Source organism: Cannabis sativa, chromosome 6, assembly GCF_029168945.1.
Source record: "Cannabis sativa cultivar Pink pepper isolate KNU-18-1 chromosome 6, ASM2916894v1, whole genome shotgun sequence".
NCBI lineage: Eukaryota > Viridiplantae > Streptophyta > Magnoliopsida > Rosales > Cannabaceae > Cannabis > Cannabis sativa.
Genome location: NC_083606.1, coordinates 70,216,691 through 70,234,766, shown reverse-complemented (window position 1 = coordinate 70,234,766; position 18,076 = coordinate 70,216,691). Strand labels below are relative to the sequence as shown.

The 18,076-nt window shown below is 30.6% G+C and overlaps 1 protein-coding gene across 2 annotated transcripts in view; it reads left to right on the top strand.

The window, feature by feature from the left end:
- Positions 1 to 12,637: 12,637 nt before the first annotated feature.
- LOC115724674 (probable caffeine synthase MTL2) overlaps positions 12,638 to 18,076 on the top strand; it is a 32,395-nt gene continuing 26,956 nt past the window's right edge. For both annotated transcript variants that reach the window (XM_030654014.2, XM_030654013.2), the window contains exons 1-2: positions 12,638 to 12,801; positions 12,923 to 13,330. In XM_030654014.2, coding sequence (XP_030509874.2) covers positions 12,727 to 12,801; positions 12,923 to 13,330 — 483 coding nt within the window. In that variant the 5' untranslated portion in view covers positions 12,638 to 12,726. The remainder of the gene's footprint in view (positions 12,802 to 12,922; positions 13,331 to 18,076) is intronic.

The window sequence follows — 18,076 nt, the reverse complement described above, 5'->3', positions numbered from 1 at the left end:
GCTCGAGTTCGAGTGGAAGGGCTTGTTGGAGTGGTGCCAGCCATTGATGCAGCAGGAGGAGGAACAGCCAATGGAGGAGGAGATTCCTTCGAGGATTCAGAAGAGGAAGTCCAGGTGCGATAGGGCCTTACCGATTTGCGAGCTACTTGCTTGGGTGGACGTTTTGGCTTCACGGCTTGAGATTCACGCTGGGGAAGCGATGAATCTCCAGGCTTTGCAATAGCAGGAGGAGGAACTGAGGCAGCAGGGGGAGCACTAGAAGGAGTTGGAACGGTTTCTTCTAATTTTTTAGAGTGCCCTAGATTCTTGGTTCTCACCATTTTGAAACTGAAAGAGAAGATGAATAGTGTCTGATAGAGAAACAAGAAAGAGGGTTCGGGTAGGTGGTGAAATAAGTGACAAAATTTGGTTTATATAACCTTGGAATCAAAACAAGAAAGAGGAAACCAATTTTGAAAATTCAAATGGTAACCGCCAGCCCATGAACCAAAAAAGGAAACCGCCCACTTCTCAACTCCTTTTCCCTTTTTTTTTAAAAAAAATAAAAGGAAACTAGAAATGCCAACAATTTTTTCCAAAAATAAATCAATCTTTCAAGAATAAAGACACATTACCATATAAAGATTAATCTTTACTTGGAAAAATATCATAATAAATCAAAGAAAGAATGAATGTTGATACTTACCATTTATGCACAAGATTTTCCTTAACCCAAGAAGCAAGTCACACGCCTCCCTCATTTTATTATTATTATTTTTTTATTTTTTATTTTTTATTTTTTTAAAATAAAAACCGAAAATAAAGACAAAGTGTACAATAACTATATGTGATTCGAATTAAGCAAGTAAATCAAATATCATTGACAATTGACAAAATAAAATACATGTTATGCTTTTAAGGAAAATAACTAATTAGTATCTCATGGAATAATCATACTTAATTGATGTTGATGAAAAAGATATGCATGTTACTGAAAGTTGTGAACCAGGATTTATCAATTTTAATTTTAATAGAGGAGACTTACAGATTTGAACACACTTGTCAGGCATAAGTGTGTGCAGTGTAAATAGGATCATTGTCCTTGGCAAGATTTTTCATTTTCGCCTTTTTCATATTGATCCCGCAACTGGATGCTTTCACACCATACTGAAGGTAGCCCTTTTCTATGGTAGTGCATCCTCATCATACTTGCTAATTACAATGTTCCAGCTTACTCATCAGATGACTTTCACACTTCAGTATGGGTAGCTCTATTCCAGCAAGGGGCCTGACAAGCATGAAACAAAAATTGCTCAACTCTGTATGAGAACATTATTTAATCCCAGACACAAATAAAGAGTAACATGAATCTTTTAACACAACATCACAAAGTATGATCAGACTGAGATCCTAACTAATTATATTCCAAAAGCATAAACATGATTTGTCAAAAACAATGATAGAAGATTAAGAGCTAGAGAAGAATCACACAACACTATTGTACACGAATGATGAACAGATAAAATTAAACAATGCAAACTCCCAAAGACTTTCTGAGGGAGTCAAAACGACTTGCATCTAGGGCCTTTGTGAAAATATCAGCTAATTGTTTTTCAGTATCAACATATTCTAATTGCAATGATTTATTTTCAACAAGTTCCCTAATAAAGTGGTGTCTTATATCAATGTGCTTTGTTCTAGAGTGTTGAACAGGATTTTTGGAAATATTTATGGCACTAGTATTGTCACAAAAAATAGTTAAAACACCCAAATCAAACCCATAATCAATCAACATTTGTTTCAACCACAATAGTTGAGTGCAACAACTGCCAGCAGCTATGTACTCAGCTTCGGCAGTGGATAAGGAGATGGAATTCTGTTTCTTGCTATGCCAAGATACAAGATTATTCCCAAGAAAGAAGCACCCTCCACTTGTGCTCTTTCGATCATCAGCATTTCTGCCCAATACGCATCACTAAAACAAGCACGATTTGAATTGGTATCTTTCGAGTACCAAATTCCATAATCAGGAGTGCTATTAACATATCTAATAATCCTTTTTACGTGATACATGAGATTCCATAGGATTACTTTGATATCTAGCACACACTCCCACACTGTAACATATATCAGGACGACTAGCAGTTAAATACAAGAGACTTCCAATCATGCTACGATAGAGTGTAGTGTCTACCTTTACTCCATTCTCATCTTTTGTTAATTTCAGAGTGGTGCTCATAGGAGTACTTACCTGCTTAGCCGATTCAAGGCCAAATTTCTTGACAAGGTTCTTAGCATACTTGCTTTGAGATACAAATGTACCTCCTTCCATTTGTCTCAACTTGAAGACCCAGAAAGAAATTAAGCTCACCAACCATGCTCATTTCAAATTCACTTTTCATTTGATCAACAAATACCTGCACTTCATGGTTAGATGTAGAACCAAAAACTATATCATCAACATAAATTTGAGCAATGATAAAATCAGATTTTATATGTTTGATGAAAAGAGTTGTATCCACACTACCTCTGTGATAGCCATGAGAAAGTAAAAATTGAGTCAACCTTTCATACCAAGCTCGAGGAGCTTGTTTCAGACCATACAAAGCTTTTTCAAGTTTGTATACATGGTCTGGAAATTGAGGATCTTCGAATCCTTTTGGTTGCTCAACATAAACTTCCTCATTCAAAATACCATTTAGGAAGGCAGATTTCACATCCATTTGAAACAATTTAATATTGAGAATACAAGCAATACATAAAAGTAAACGTATTGATTCTAATCTTGCAACAGGAGCAAAAGTTTCATCAAAATCAATACCTTCTACCTGAGTGTACCCTTGTGCCACCAAACGAGCCTTGTTTCTTACAATTGTACCGAACTCATCACTTTTATTTTTAAACAACCACTTTGTTCCAATAACATTTATACCTTTTGGTCTTCGGACCAAAATCCATACCTTGTTGCGAACAAATTGGTTGAGTTCCTCTTGCATTGCATTGAGCCATTCCTCAAAGGTCATGGCTTCCTTCACATTTTTCGGTTCATATTGAGAAACAAAGCAAAGAAAGCTGATTAAATTAATATACCTTCTGCGAGTTACCATGCTTTCTTCAGGATTTCCAAGGATGAGATCTTTTGGATGATTCAGTTTGACTCTGGTGCTTGGTTCTTTCTGAATAGAGTCTGTGATGATGTTTGGATGAGTCAAGATAGACGGTTCTGGTTCTCCAGTTTCAGTTGCAGCAGCAGATTCGTCATTTGCAGCATCAGCAATAGGTTCTGCTGCATCAGGATCTGCTGTTACAGCTTTTGGAGGAGTATCCATGAGACTATCTATCTTGGCTTCTGTGGAAAATTCTGAAAAATCTCTAAAATCATCAACAACCACATTAGCTGATTCCAAAACAGTTTGAGTCCTCATGTTATAAACACGATAAGCTCTACTGTTTAAGGAATATCCAATAAATACACCAACATCACTCTTAGCATCAAATTTACCAATATGCTCACGATCTCTATAGACATAACACACACATCCAAAAACATGAAAATGACTTACATTGGGGCGCTTACCTTTCCAGATTTCATAAGATGTTTTTGAGGTACCTGGACGAATAAACACTCTGTTTATTATGTAGCAAGCTGTGTTAATAGCTTCTGCCCATAATCGCTTTGTAAACTTCTTGCTATTTAACATCACTCTTGCCATTTCCTGCAAAGTTCGATTCTTCCTCTCAACGACTCCATTTTGTTGAGGAGTTTTGGGAGCTGAAAATTCATGAGTTATACCTGTAGACTTGCAAAAATCATCATACACAGAATTTTCAAACTCCTTACCATGATCACTTCGAATTCGAACAATTTTCCCTATATTACAACCTTTCTCAACTCTTAATCTCAGACAAAGAGTTTTAAAGGCATCAAAAGTGTCAGATTTTTCTCTTAAGAAATCTACCCAAGTAAAACGAGAGAAATCATCAACACACACAAAGATATATCGTTTACCATTCAAACTTTCAACTTGGATTGGACCCATAAGATCCATGTGAAGCAATTCCAATACCTTTGAGGTATTGATATCGACACTGAGCTTGTGAGTGATGTTTAATTGCTTTCCAAGTTGACACGGTTCACACTGACCGTCACTTTCCTTACCAAGCTTGGGAAGACCTCGAACAATACTGCATTTGACAAGCTTTTTTCGTGTTTTTAAAATTAATATGCCCAAGCTTGGCATGCCACGTATCCGTGGTGTTGTTGATAGCTGAGTGACAAGTAAACACAGGGGTTAGAGTGTAACAGTTATCATTGGATCGAAATCCTTGCAAGATACATTCATTGTCATCATTCAGAACATAACAATGATCACTATCAAAAGAAACAGTAAACCCTTGATCACAGATTTGACTAATGCTAAGTAAATTAGCCCTCAGTCCTTCAACTAACATCACATTTTTCAGTCTAGGTAACCCTTCAAAATTTAGAGTTCCCATACCAACAACTTTTCCAGATAAGCCATTACCAAAAGTGACTTCTCCACATTGCATAGGCCGAATGTTAGTCAAAAAATCCTTGTCACTGTCATATGTCTAGAGCAACCACCGTCAAAATACCACATTTGAGATGCAAATAGCTTTATCGAAAAACCAAACTAGACACTTCTTTTTCACCCATATTTGTTTCAAACCTTTATGTTTCTTTTGAGATTTTTTCAAATTATCAAAATAATTTGTTTTAAACAGGTTGTTCAATGTGAAACATTTAGGTCTGATATGTCCTTTTCTACCACAAAAATGACAAATGGGAACAAATCTTTTTACCTGAGATCTTACCCTTTTCGAAAATCCTGGAGATTTTGCAGCATCAGAAGCTGTTCTTGCTGCCACAGGCTGTGAAATTGTTACGACAGAGTTTGTAGCCTCACGGTGATTCGTTGGAACACTAGATTTTACAAACTTCGTGACTCCAGAGCTTTCCATTCCATTAGAACCAAGGCCTGCAAAACCTCTCTGACCTGCATTCTGAGCTTTTTCAAAAATAGAAGATCCAGGATTAAGCATTTGAACATTTTTCTTAAAGTTTTCAAGTTCCTTCTTCAATAGAGAGATTTTTTCATCTTTATCACAAACACTTGTCTCATATTCTTTTATTTTCAACTCACACATTTCAATCTGATGAGACAATTTTTTATTCAATTTATTCAACTCTCTATTTTCAGAAGCAACCTGAATCCATTTTTCATACAAGACTTTGTATGATTCAGCAAGAGATTCTTCATAGATTTCAGACTCATCTGAATCTGATTCCTCTTGTTTGGTGGTATTATTCAGACATACCAATCTATCTTTCACCTGTGAATCACACAACACATTAGTCATAACAGAGGTTAGGGCAACATTTTCAGTAATATCTTCATCACTTTCGGTTTCATCATCACTCCAAGTGACATTGAAACTTTTCTTATTCTTTTTCAAAGAGTTTGCACACTCAGATTGAATATGCCCAAAACCTTCACATTCCCTGCACTGAATTCCCTTTTTGTTAGAGACATATGGTTTAATGAAAGTATTACCTTTTGAACCTTTCGAAATATTCTTTTTATTTCCCATCTTTTTCATATATTTCTGAAAATTCTTAGTTAATAAAGCAATCTCATCATCACATTCACTATCAGAATTTTCATTATCAGCAACTTTCAAAGCAATACTTTTACCTTTATCAGCAATGGATTTGGGTTTGTCCTTTTGTTTAATCTGTTGATTTAATTCAAAAGTACGTAAGGAACCCATCAATTCTTCCACTTTCATAGTGCTAAAATCTTTAGCTTCCTCCATTGCCAAAAGTTTCGTATCAAACCTTTACGGAAGAACTCTAACAATTTTTCTCACAAGAACGAGTCATCGAAGCTTTTCTCCAAGAGCAAAATATTCATTAGCAATGTCAGATAATTTTTCATAGAATTCAGTTAAAGTTTCATTATCAGACATTCTAAGCTCATCAAATTTAGTTTGAAGCATGATAAATCTAGATCTTTTCACATCAGAAGTTCCTTCAAACTGAGTTTGAAGAATCTCCCAAGCTCCTTAGCAGAAACACAAGATGATATAAGTTTAATGTAACGCTCACCTACACCATTAAAGATAGCATGCAAGGCTTTGCTATTGTAGGCAGATAGTTTATCATCTTCAATAGACCATTCCAGTTCAGATTTTATAATAGTATTACTGAAGAATGTCTCAACTGGAGGAGACCAGCCTGATAGAACCATTCTCCACGCCTTCTCATCTTGAGATTTGATGAAGGCTCTCATTCTAACTTTCCAGTAAGGATAGTTAGAGTCATTAAGCAATGGTGGTCTAGAAATAGAACTTCCTTCTGCAAAAAATGACATTCTAACAAAAACGTTATAGGACCACACTAAGAGTTTAGTGTCCCGCTCTGATACCAATTGAAAAGCGTGTTTTTGCAAATGTCGATTGTATATAAGAAAATATAAAAGCGTAAACGTTTGCGGCGGCGAAAAGTAATTTCTTACAAAAGGCGAACGGGCGAGAATATAAAATATTTGCAGAAAAATAAATAACTTGACACAAGAGATTTATACGTGGTATCAGTGTTCTCACGAACACTCCTAGTCCACGGGGCCACGCCCAGAGAATGAAATCAATTAATAAAGTATCAAAATTACAAAGACAATTGACTTAAACAAGTTTAGACTCCCTCTAAAGTATTGCCGCAATCCTTTGTAATCCACTTTATGAATCTGACTTCTTGAAACACCTTCAAGCCCGAACTCCCTTCGTCTTTGAAGTGTGAGTGCTTACTTCCTCCCGAAGTAAGGCTTTAGCAAGTCTTCTCCCGAAGACCAAGTGCTTACTTCCTCCCGAAGTAAGGCTTTATCAAGTCTTCTCCCGAAGACCAATCTCTTGTTCAGTCAAGTAGTTCTTCACAACCTCTAGGATAGAGTAAGAACAGAAATAGAACAACTAGAACCTAGGTGAACAACTAGGCTCTCACAAAACAAAAAAACACTCTCTTCTCACAAATGATAACTGCAAAAAATGAATAATGGAAGAGGTAATTCGAATGGTTGCTCTCTAGGCTCTATTTATAGATCATAGAAACCAAAGAGGCAACCACAAGATCGAATTAGCAGCTGTACAAAGACTTTCCAAAAACAAACACGATCTGCTACATCAGATTCGGTTGCTGACGAAACGGATACGCCTGAAACGGAAACTTACTAAAATCGGGTCCGATCTTCTTTCAAAGCTTGATTCCTGCCAAAAACAGATTAGATATTCTGATTGTATCAAGATACAATCGAAATTAATAAGGAAAAGGCAATAATCAAAGTTTCCCTTAAAAGGACAACTTTCCAAAAGAGAATTCCTTCTCTTTTGAGAAGTTTTCAACAAAGGAAAGTTCAGCTGAAAGTGCAACTTTCCAAACAAGGAAAATGGCAACTAAAAACCGAATAAGAGAGGTAAGATTTCGAAAATGAATGCATAGCACTCTTACCATAAAAAGGAAAAATTATTTTGTCACCTAACTTGCCAAAAAAGGACTTTACAAAGCCTCTTGCCAATCTTTGAACATCAACACACCAACTTTCCAAGTTTTCCTTAACGATCTTCCTAGGAACGATTTTAATGCCGTCTTCCAATCTTTATCGAGCTTCTATGAAAAGCTTAAGGAAGAAAAGGGTGACAAGTTTGGACCATGCTTCATCACAGCCATGCCAGGGAGCTTCTATGGAAGGCTTTTTCCAGACAATTCCATGCATATTGTTCACTCTTCTTACAGCTTGCAGTGGTTGTCCAAGGTTAGTTTATTTTAAATTAAATCAAATTTATTACTTTTATCAGAGTTTGTCCTAAGCATTGGTGGGCCAAGTAAGACTTTTCTCAGCGCATTTATGTGTTGGCAAGAGTAACACTTTTCTTAGGGCATATTTGTGCTGGCAAAAGTTAAACTTTTTCTAGCGCAAAAATGTGTTGGAAAAAGTCATTTTTGCTAGCATTTTTCATTTTGTGATGACAAAAGTTTCAATACTAACATGGATTTGCCAACTCTTTTTACCCGCGCAAAAATATGCTGACAAAAGTATATTATATTTTACCAGCATAATACCTAACTTTCGCCAGCACATTTTTGTTCTGGCAAAAGTCTCATTTCTTGTAGTGACAAAAAGCTGAATACTTTCGAAAGAGATTGGGATGCAAGCTTCATCACTATAGTGATAATATTGATAATAATAAGCATAACAGTTAGAAATATGTGTCTGATTACATAAGAGCTGTTGCAGAGCCTATTTTGGTGACACAATTTGGAGAAACTATAATCCATGAATTGTTTAATAGGTTTGCTGATAAGGTCAATGAGTCTATGTCCAATGAAAATTGGAAGTATGTTAATTTGGTCATTTCTTTGACAAAGAATTAGTACTCATATGTCTAGCCTTAGAATAATCTACCTGTATCATTTTGATCAACAACTTATTGTTAATCGATCGAGAATAAATTGCTGAATGTATGTAAAGAGCCTCATTCTTATTAAGAGATCCAATTTCTCAATTTTAAGCCAAGACACTATTGAAATACTACTATTATATAATTGGGCTTTAGATGCAATTTTTAAGGTCTTTCAGTGTCGGTTTTGGTAAAATTCGCTACCGACGTTGTTCTAAGTGACACTATAGGGTTAAAAATAATCGATGATGTAGGGACCCTATAGAGTCAGTTATAATAAAATAACCGACTCCGTGGGGTCCCTATGATTAGTCAAAACATGAATTGAGAGTGCTTGAAAATAAGATCCTTAACTTCCTTGAGACATTAATTAGACTAAATGCGAGTTTTTCAAGAGGTGGTTATCTAGATATTGGCCCCAGTAAACAATTACATACGTAATATATTGGCAATTTGGCATTTCCTTCTTCTTGCACTACTTATTGCACTTTCTAATACTGACAAATACAAAAACAGGATCTCGCTAGTCACTGGCTTTGAAAGTACGGGTGGATTTGATGTGTTCTTTAATCTCTTGAAATGCCTTCTCACACTTTTCTGTCCATTCAAATTTTTTGTTGCCTCGCAATACGTTAAAAAATAGTAGATACTTATCTGTTGATTTTGAAATGAATCTATTTAGTCCTGCTATTTTTTCAGTCAATGATTGGACTTCTTATGATTTTTTAGTGAAGGCATGATCATCGAGCTGAGATTTTATATATCTTTTTTGGATTGGATTCAATTCCTCTAACATTCATGAAGCCAAGAATTTTTTTAGAAGAAACTCTAAATGATCACTTTTTTGGATTTAACTTCATTTTGTATTTTTTAGGACTGAAAAACATTCTGCGAGATCGTGCGACTATATATAGTCTTGTCTTTTTACTGACTTAACCAACGTGTTGTCCACATAAATTTTGATATTTACACTAATTTGGTGCTCGAGAACATTTCATTCATGGGGTGACTTTTTAACAATACAATTCCATATTAGTAATAAAGTTTGTATGCTCCTGATCAACGACATGCATTTTTATCTGGTTGTATCTAAAATATACGTTCATAAAAGACATGAGTTCATATCATGCAGTGGCACTGACTAAACAATGGAAAGTAATATTATTATTATTATTATTATCAAATATCTAGAATATAAATTTGGACCACTTCATTGATAACCATTAATGGAGCTATATATGTTAGGCTAATTAATTTCTAGCTAGACAATGCCGCTTAATTTGTTAGCCCATAAATTTTAGTAAAGACATGTGCCCTATTATAATGACCACATGTTTGTGACTAAAATTAAAAAATAATAATAAAAAAAAATTAAGGTAGGAGGAAGGACCTCTTGAAATCTTAGGATAGTAAAAAGATCATAAAATAAATCATGACAATATTAAAAATAACGTCTGTTTGTCTTAATTTTTATTCTTGTTGGTTTAATATCATATGAAGAAAAATAAATTTAACATTATATGGATCATATAAATAAATCATTATGAAAAAATATATTAATCCAACACAATTATTATTTACCATAAATATATTTATTGTTAGAAGATATTAACGAGAATCGATCAACATATATAATTACAAATAAATATATATAAGTTGTAAAAACTGTTAATATAACAATTAGTGATTTTACTATGTAAGTGTACTGATACATTTCTGTTTGTTTGAGTATTTAGGAAAAAAAATTAGTCGAATTTTTCATATCATGTATATTATAGTTATATATATATATTTAAAATATTTTGTAAAATTTAGAAAAATTAGAATAATTTATAATATACAAAGTAATGTTCAAATAATTTATTTTATATGTGTATAAATAAAAGAGTTTGTTTTCGACGTATTAAATTTTTTTAATTGTTTCAAAATTTTCAAAGAAATCTTAAATAACTGCAACGTACACGATCATGAAAAAAAAAAAATAGATTAAAAATTTCTGTTGGATGCTGAAACAGATAAGATACATCAGTGCATTACTTTTAAAGGGGTGCATTGTAGAACTAGGAAACAAACTACACTTCCCATGCGGTTGTATTTTATTTTGAAATAATTAAGTCATAAATTATACTAAATTTAAATTTTTTTATATTTTAACATAATTTTTTTATTAGGATTTTACTAAATTTTTTATTGGGAAATTTGATTTTTTTATGCATTTTTAAAGGCATAATTGGTTAGGAGTACAAATAGTATGGGTAATTGTTAAAATAGAACCCTTTTGCATAAATCCCAAAATACCCCTCTCAAAACTTTAAACCATTTCTCTCTCCTTCCCTCAAACTCTCTCTGCCAATTCGCCACACCCCATCGCTGCAACCCGAAACCCCATCAGAGAAACATCACCACTCCGACCCACGCCAGTCGCCCACACCCGACCGCCCCCACCGTCCACCAGGCCGCCCACACCCGATCGCCCCAACCCTCAATTTTTTTTTTTCAATTTTTGATGCTTGAATTCATTAAATACATTAATATATTGCAATTTTGTGTGAAATTTGTTAGTTAGGATTAGATTTAGGAAAAGATTTGTTAGTTAATAGGGTTGAAAATGGTATGAGTTTTCTGTCAAATGTCAAATTTTTTTGGGTTTTTAAAGGGTTGTGTCCGATGAGGCCCGATGCTAGTCCGATTCCCATCCGATGGCACAAAACACTTAAATTTTTGGTTTTTAAGGTCGGGTCCGATGGGCTCGATTCCTATCCGATGCTGTCTGATGGGCCCATCGGAGCCGACCTTAAAAACCCAAAAATTTAAATAGTTTTTTTGTGCAATCGGACGGCTTCGGACGGGTATCGGGTCCATCGGACCCGAACTTGAAATCCTAAAATTTAAGTGTGGGGCTTCGCGAGACAAAGAGAGAAAGAGAGAAAGAGGGGAAAGAGAGGGGTTTGAATGAGGGGGTAGTGTGGGAATTAGTAAAATATTGTCCCACTTTAGCAATATAGGGTATTTAGGGTTTAGGGAAACAATTTCCCCCTAATGTAAGCATAAAATTTAAAATTTGTTTTTTTTATTTTTTGAACTCAGACTAATAATTAATATCTTCACACGTTATTGGAAAAGAAAATTAAAAATTGAAGAATTAATTGTCACACAAAATAAAAATCTAAAGAAAGAAAAAAATAATTTGTAAAAAAACTAATCATATGATTTTACAACCATTGTCATGACTAAATTTTACTTGTATTAACTATTACATTCAAAACTATTGTCATTCTCGTATCTTATTTGTAGTCATCACTAAATTTAAAGTTGTTGTTATCATTATATATATCTCACTCGTAATGACTGATATATTAAATATTTGTCATTATCGCATCCCATTTATAGTTATCATTGGCCTTATCAATAAATTTTCTTTGTACATAAAACAAATCGGCAAATAAAGTTACCACTCACTTTTTATACTAATTTAATTATTCTGTTATAGATTAATCCTAAAAGAATTGGAGACTAAAGATTGTCAATAAAATATGCTAGCATTTAATATATATATTAATAAAAAGTAAACACTTTTCTTTTCTTAAAAAAATAAAATAAAATAAATGCTTCATAGTTGTTGACACAATCATATTGTTATATTTTTTTTTTTTTTTAAAAAAAGAAATTAATTATCAAGGTACCAAAAAAATATTTGGCAGCGATTTTTATAATTAATAAAAGTTAGAAAAAATATTTTAATTTTGGAAGGTACGTTTGGATGATAAATACTTATGAGAAAAAATAATAAGAAAATTAAAAAATTAGAAAAAATTAAAAAAAAAATTAAAAATAATAATTTAATAAATTATGTACATGTATACTTTGTATTTTTTTTAAGTGTTCATTGTACATAACTTATATTATTATTTAAAATATATATTTATCTATTTTTATATATATTGTAGTTATTATGAAATAAAAAAAAAATTGTTACTCGCATTACTTTTAAATGGGTGTGTAGAATTTTCCTAACAATTATTATGTCTACTATTTTGGCTTTCTATAGAAATATCTCTTATTTCAATTTTTCTTTATCGAGAAAATATGTATAAAAAACATACCTAATCCTGATCTAACTACCACTATAATTAATTACTATTAAAAAAAAAAAAAAAACCTACCACTATAAATAGAAGGTGTCCGACTCCAACACATGATATGGTTACTAATAATTAATAAAGCAAAAGCTATATATAATATAACATTACAATATTGTTAATAATATTAACAATGGAATTAGAGCAAGTCCTCCACATGAATTGTGGTGTGGGCCAAACTAGCTACGCAACCAACTCCTCTCTTCAAGTATGTTCTTTCTATATAATCCTGTTGATTTAAGTAATTTAATTTTCTTATTTTATAGTTTTTTTTTAACTTTTACATTATTAATTAATATTTGTGTTGTTTTGTAATAAAAATTTAATAGAGAGAGGTGATGTCAATTGTGAGACCAATACTAGAAGAAAGTATTGAAGTTTATTGTAATAATAAAGTGTTGCCAAAGTGTTTGAGAATAGCAGACTTGGGCTGCTCCTCAGGCCCCAACACACTCACTGCGGTCTCCAACATTTTTGACATCATTGAAGCCTCTTCCCAATCCTTGAACATCAACTCACCAACTTTTCAAGTTTTCCTTAACGATCTTCCTGGGAACGATTTCAATGCCGTCTTCCGATCTTTACCGAGCTTCTATGAAAAGCTTAAGAAAGAAAAAGGTGACAAGTTTGGACCATGCTTCATCACAGCTATGCCAGGGAGTTTCTATGGAAGGCTTTTTCCAGACAATTCCATGCATATTGTTCACTCTTCTTACAGCTTGCAGTGGTTGTCCAAGGTTAGTTTATTTTGAATTAAATCAAATTTATTATTTTTATCATATTATAGAGTCGGTCCTAAACATAGGTCTGGTCGGTTATGAGTTAAGGTAGGACAGGCCTGCGCCTAAAGTCCACCCAATCCAAAAGTAAAATTATCTTATAAAAAATACACAATTTTATTTGTTGATAATCTTAAAAAATACCTACACAAGTCTAATTAATACTTATTTTTCTAAGGTTCAATTACTCTGAGTGTCGGCCTTGCTTTCAATTTTATGAAAATGCTATTTTTCTTTTGACAAATGCTAAATGACATTATTGGTGTCTAACATCCTCCTACATATCAATATCGCTTCGCTATTGGTGCAATTGAGTCTCATATAGTTTAATATAATAATTTTTATAAAGTATCACTAACTCATCACTATTTTAATATGGGGAATTATATTTACACCCAAAAAAATACATAATTACACCCCATATCTAAGTTCACCCCTTTTTATTTTTAAAATTCTTATTATTTATAAAAGCACCCCACTTTTATTACAAAATTAGGTCTTCTTTAAATGGAGAAGTACACCCCGTATTTTTTTTTATGGAGACCATCTTCTTCTTTCAATCTTAATTGGAAAATCTCTAACCTCCATTTTAATCTCTATTTGTTACTGCTCAAATAATTTTTTTTTTATAAGGTAATCACGATTTTTTTTTTAAGAAAGGAAATCACCATTTTGATTTTTCTATATATGATCTCTATTTTTTTTTTTGTGATGAATAATCTTTAATTATTTAGAAACATGTTTTAATACCATGACACAGTATTATTTTTATTATTTTTGGCACAATAAAAGAAAAAAGTTATATATATATGTGTAGAGAGCAGTATAAAGTAGTACAAAAAAAGTGAATACTGTATTTATATATAATCCTATTTTGTAAATAAATCATACAATAAAACTTTCATACTGTGTTGCTATTTATTTTTCTATATGTAATCTCTAATTTTTTTTAGTGATGAATAATCTTTTCTATACTGTGTTGCTATTTTTTTTTTTACTATTTAAAGTTACTCAATTTAATTAAAGAAATGGGGTCTTGTTCAAAAAGAAAAAGAGAAAGTAAATGGGTTGTATTTATTAAAAATAACTGATTTAATTTATATATTTCTTAAAAAATAATTTAATTTAATTTTAAAATGTCTATTTTTGTCATTTTAAGTAAGGTTAAAAATGTATACAAAATTTTGGGGTGTACTTAATAATATTAGGGGTGTAAATATAACTACTCTTTTAATATATAAAGGGGAGTGATATTTGCACTCCTCAAATTTATAAATACACCCCATTATTAAAAAAAAATATGAACTTAAATAATTTTTTAAAATTAATCTTAATATTTTTTTAAAAATTTTTCTTCACATTATTTTATGTTAATTTCAATACTTATTTTGATTTTATTTTTATAATTTTTTCTAACTCGTGTGTTTTTTTTATTTTTTTCTTAAAAAATTTCACATAATTTTTTATTTTAATTTTTTTGTCATAATATTTAAAATACATTTTATTTTTGTTGGATAGGTATATTTTTTAAGAATATGAATTAAAAGAAAAAAGTTAAAAGAAATTAGTACAATTAAAAATATAAATTTTATATAAAATAAAAAAATATCAAAATGGGGTGCCTTTAAAACTTTTTGAGGTGTAAATAAAATTTTCCTATATAAATTAGTCCCATATAGTCTAGATTAATTTGCCCTCACAAGCTTAATATTATTACAAATTTATGTTTTTTTTCTTCACCCTAACACGTTGAAAAGTCAAACTTTTAAAGACTATACTAATCCTTTTCTTTGAGTCTCTATTTTTGAATTACATAAATGTCCTTCAGTTATCTATTAACATCATTGATGTTGAAAAGATAAGTAATATATATAGGTTGAATATTCAATAGTTACAACATTCTTATATCACTTGCTATAATAAATAGTTATATTAAATATGTAACCATAATTTTTATATAACTTGTTATGATAAATAGTTATATTAAATATATAATCATAATTATTATATAACTTGCTATAATAGATGGTTATATTTTTAGCCATTTATTAAAAATAAAAAAATTTTAACTAATTATAAATTATTATTCTTATGTTGTGACTAAAAGATCCGTGGCTAAAGGTATTAGTCACAAAAATTACAATTTGATGTGATAAAATATGTTTTTAGTCACAAAAAGTACTAAAACTAAATTAGTGACAACTTGTATCTAAATACTATGTTTTAATCACAAGTAAGTTTTTGTCGTAACTAAAAGTCGCTTTTAGTCACAAAAAATTTATATTATGACTAAAAAATTATCACTGAAAGTAGTAGTTTTTTGTAGTGATTAAATCATTATTAGATGGTTGTAATTAATTTAAAAATTTACTAAAAATAATTATTAAATTACTTATAACTTTATATTAACTTGATTTTATTTATTTACTTAAAATAATAAAAATAAAAAAAATATATAAATAGAAATTTTAAGTATATAATTATTAATATAAGTCTAAAAATTGAAATTTAACCTGTTAGTGATATGTTATAGTAGATCATAAAATAATTTAACCATCATAGTTATATTTTTATTGTAACTATTGAATACACAACCCTCCATATACTAATTCATGGATATATAATAACTTTATAGCCAGTATTATTAATATAGGATCTTTCTTTAAAAAGAAATGAAAATAAAAACCAAATAATATATTTTAAGATTCATAGCAAAAAAAATTAAATTTATTTAATTTCAAATCTTTATGTGAGAGAAGTTGCTCAAAAGTGATTATTAAAATCATATTAAGAAAAATTATTGATATATAGCCTTACAATAAAAAAGAAATTGTTAAACAAGATTATAAATAATACTAAAATTTGAGATATTGCTAACTTGAGCATAATAAATAAATAAATATTATTTGCACAACATTTACATTAAAACTTTGGATGAAAATTATTTATAAAAAAGAAAATAATAAGAGTAAAATATTAGTTGTTAATAAATAATCAAATACCTTAATATTATGTATAGTGTGATTTTATTAAAAATAATAATAATAAATTAAATATGATAATATTGTGATAAAAATATTGTGTATTAAAGCTTATCATTGATGATTCATAAAAAATTTGTAATAAAAAAATTGTGTTTATTATTGTGCAAATTTTGACACAACTATGAAGAATCTTACTATTATAAAAGAGCATTGCTATTAGGTACCAGTAGTATCTACCACCTTCGACATGTCGCGTTGCGATTAGATACTCCCTAAAAGCTATTATATTAAATTATATGAGACTCGATACTTAGTTGAACTAATAGCGATATTGACACATAAGAGGGTGTTAGGCACACTGGTACCCTTTAACATTTCTCATTATAAAAATGTGCTAATTAATGTGATAAGTATATGGCAAGTTAGTTGGTTAGTAAGGGGAGGGATTTGAGTGTAGTAATTAGGTGTAGATTATGTGGGATAGGAGTGTGTGAAAATGACGTGAAGAAATTGGTAAGAGTTGCAACCTAAAGTGGAAACCTAACTCTCCAACTCCAAGGTATCCAATACAAAATATTTTCTCTATGTTTTTTTTTATTTGGACTCTATTGCTCTTAATGTTCTTTCTTAAATAATTGATAGGAAATTCCTATCAAATGTGTGATATTTGTACGTATGCCACTTTTACCCCCACAACATTATAAAATTACATTGATCAAAAACAAATTTGAAAAAAGTTTTTATTTTAATTTTATTTTATTTGAAATTATTACTGATTTAATAGTAGTATATATCATAGGAAGCTTGTACGGTGCACCCCCTAACAGTGACGAAGCCAGAAATTTGGCTGAGTGAGGGCTTGAATAAATATTAAGTCAAAACTAATAAAAATAACTGATAAATTTTTTCAAATTTTCATCTTTAACAAAATAAAATAAAACATTGTCAATAGTATTATTATTTTATTTTTAATAAAGTGTTATTTCCTTTATTATTTGTATTGGGCTACTTTTAAAATGGGTTTGATTAGAATGAGGGTAGGCTCATGAATCATGATTAAGATATTGAATGGGGGCTTTTGTGAATATTGGGCTTTTATAAATTAAGTGAAATGAATTAATATATGTATATATCTACATGTGAAAATTTTGATGTATATATTTGAGTGAAGCCTTAATCCTACATATGGACTAAAGTCCCTCCGTCCCTGCCCCCTAAAAAAGATGCACCAATGTACCTCATACTGTTCGACATCTAGAAAAAAAATTCATTTAATTTTTTTTATGATTGTGTACGTTGTTATTTAAGACATTTGATAAAATTTTAAAAAATTCAAAATAATTTACAATATAGAAATTAGTGTTAAAAAAAATTCTATACTATTCAATTTAAAATTTGTGTGTCTCCAATATAGTAATAAATAGGTATTTATAATTTGCACAATTAAAATGTAAAATTTAAATTATATAAATTTTTGTTAGAGTTATTTATGAAATAAAAATTAATAAAACAAAAGCATAAATAAAATAGAACAAAGAGAATTAGGCACATGCATAACCTAGTATTTTATAATAAAAATATCATATTTTGCATATACAACACCAATCAAATTTCAAGCTAGCGGTATATTTATAAAAAGTGCAGCATTAGAAAGTCTCACATTGCTAATATGTGAAAAGATAATATAATATATAAGATCTATAAACTACTCTTCTCATTA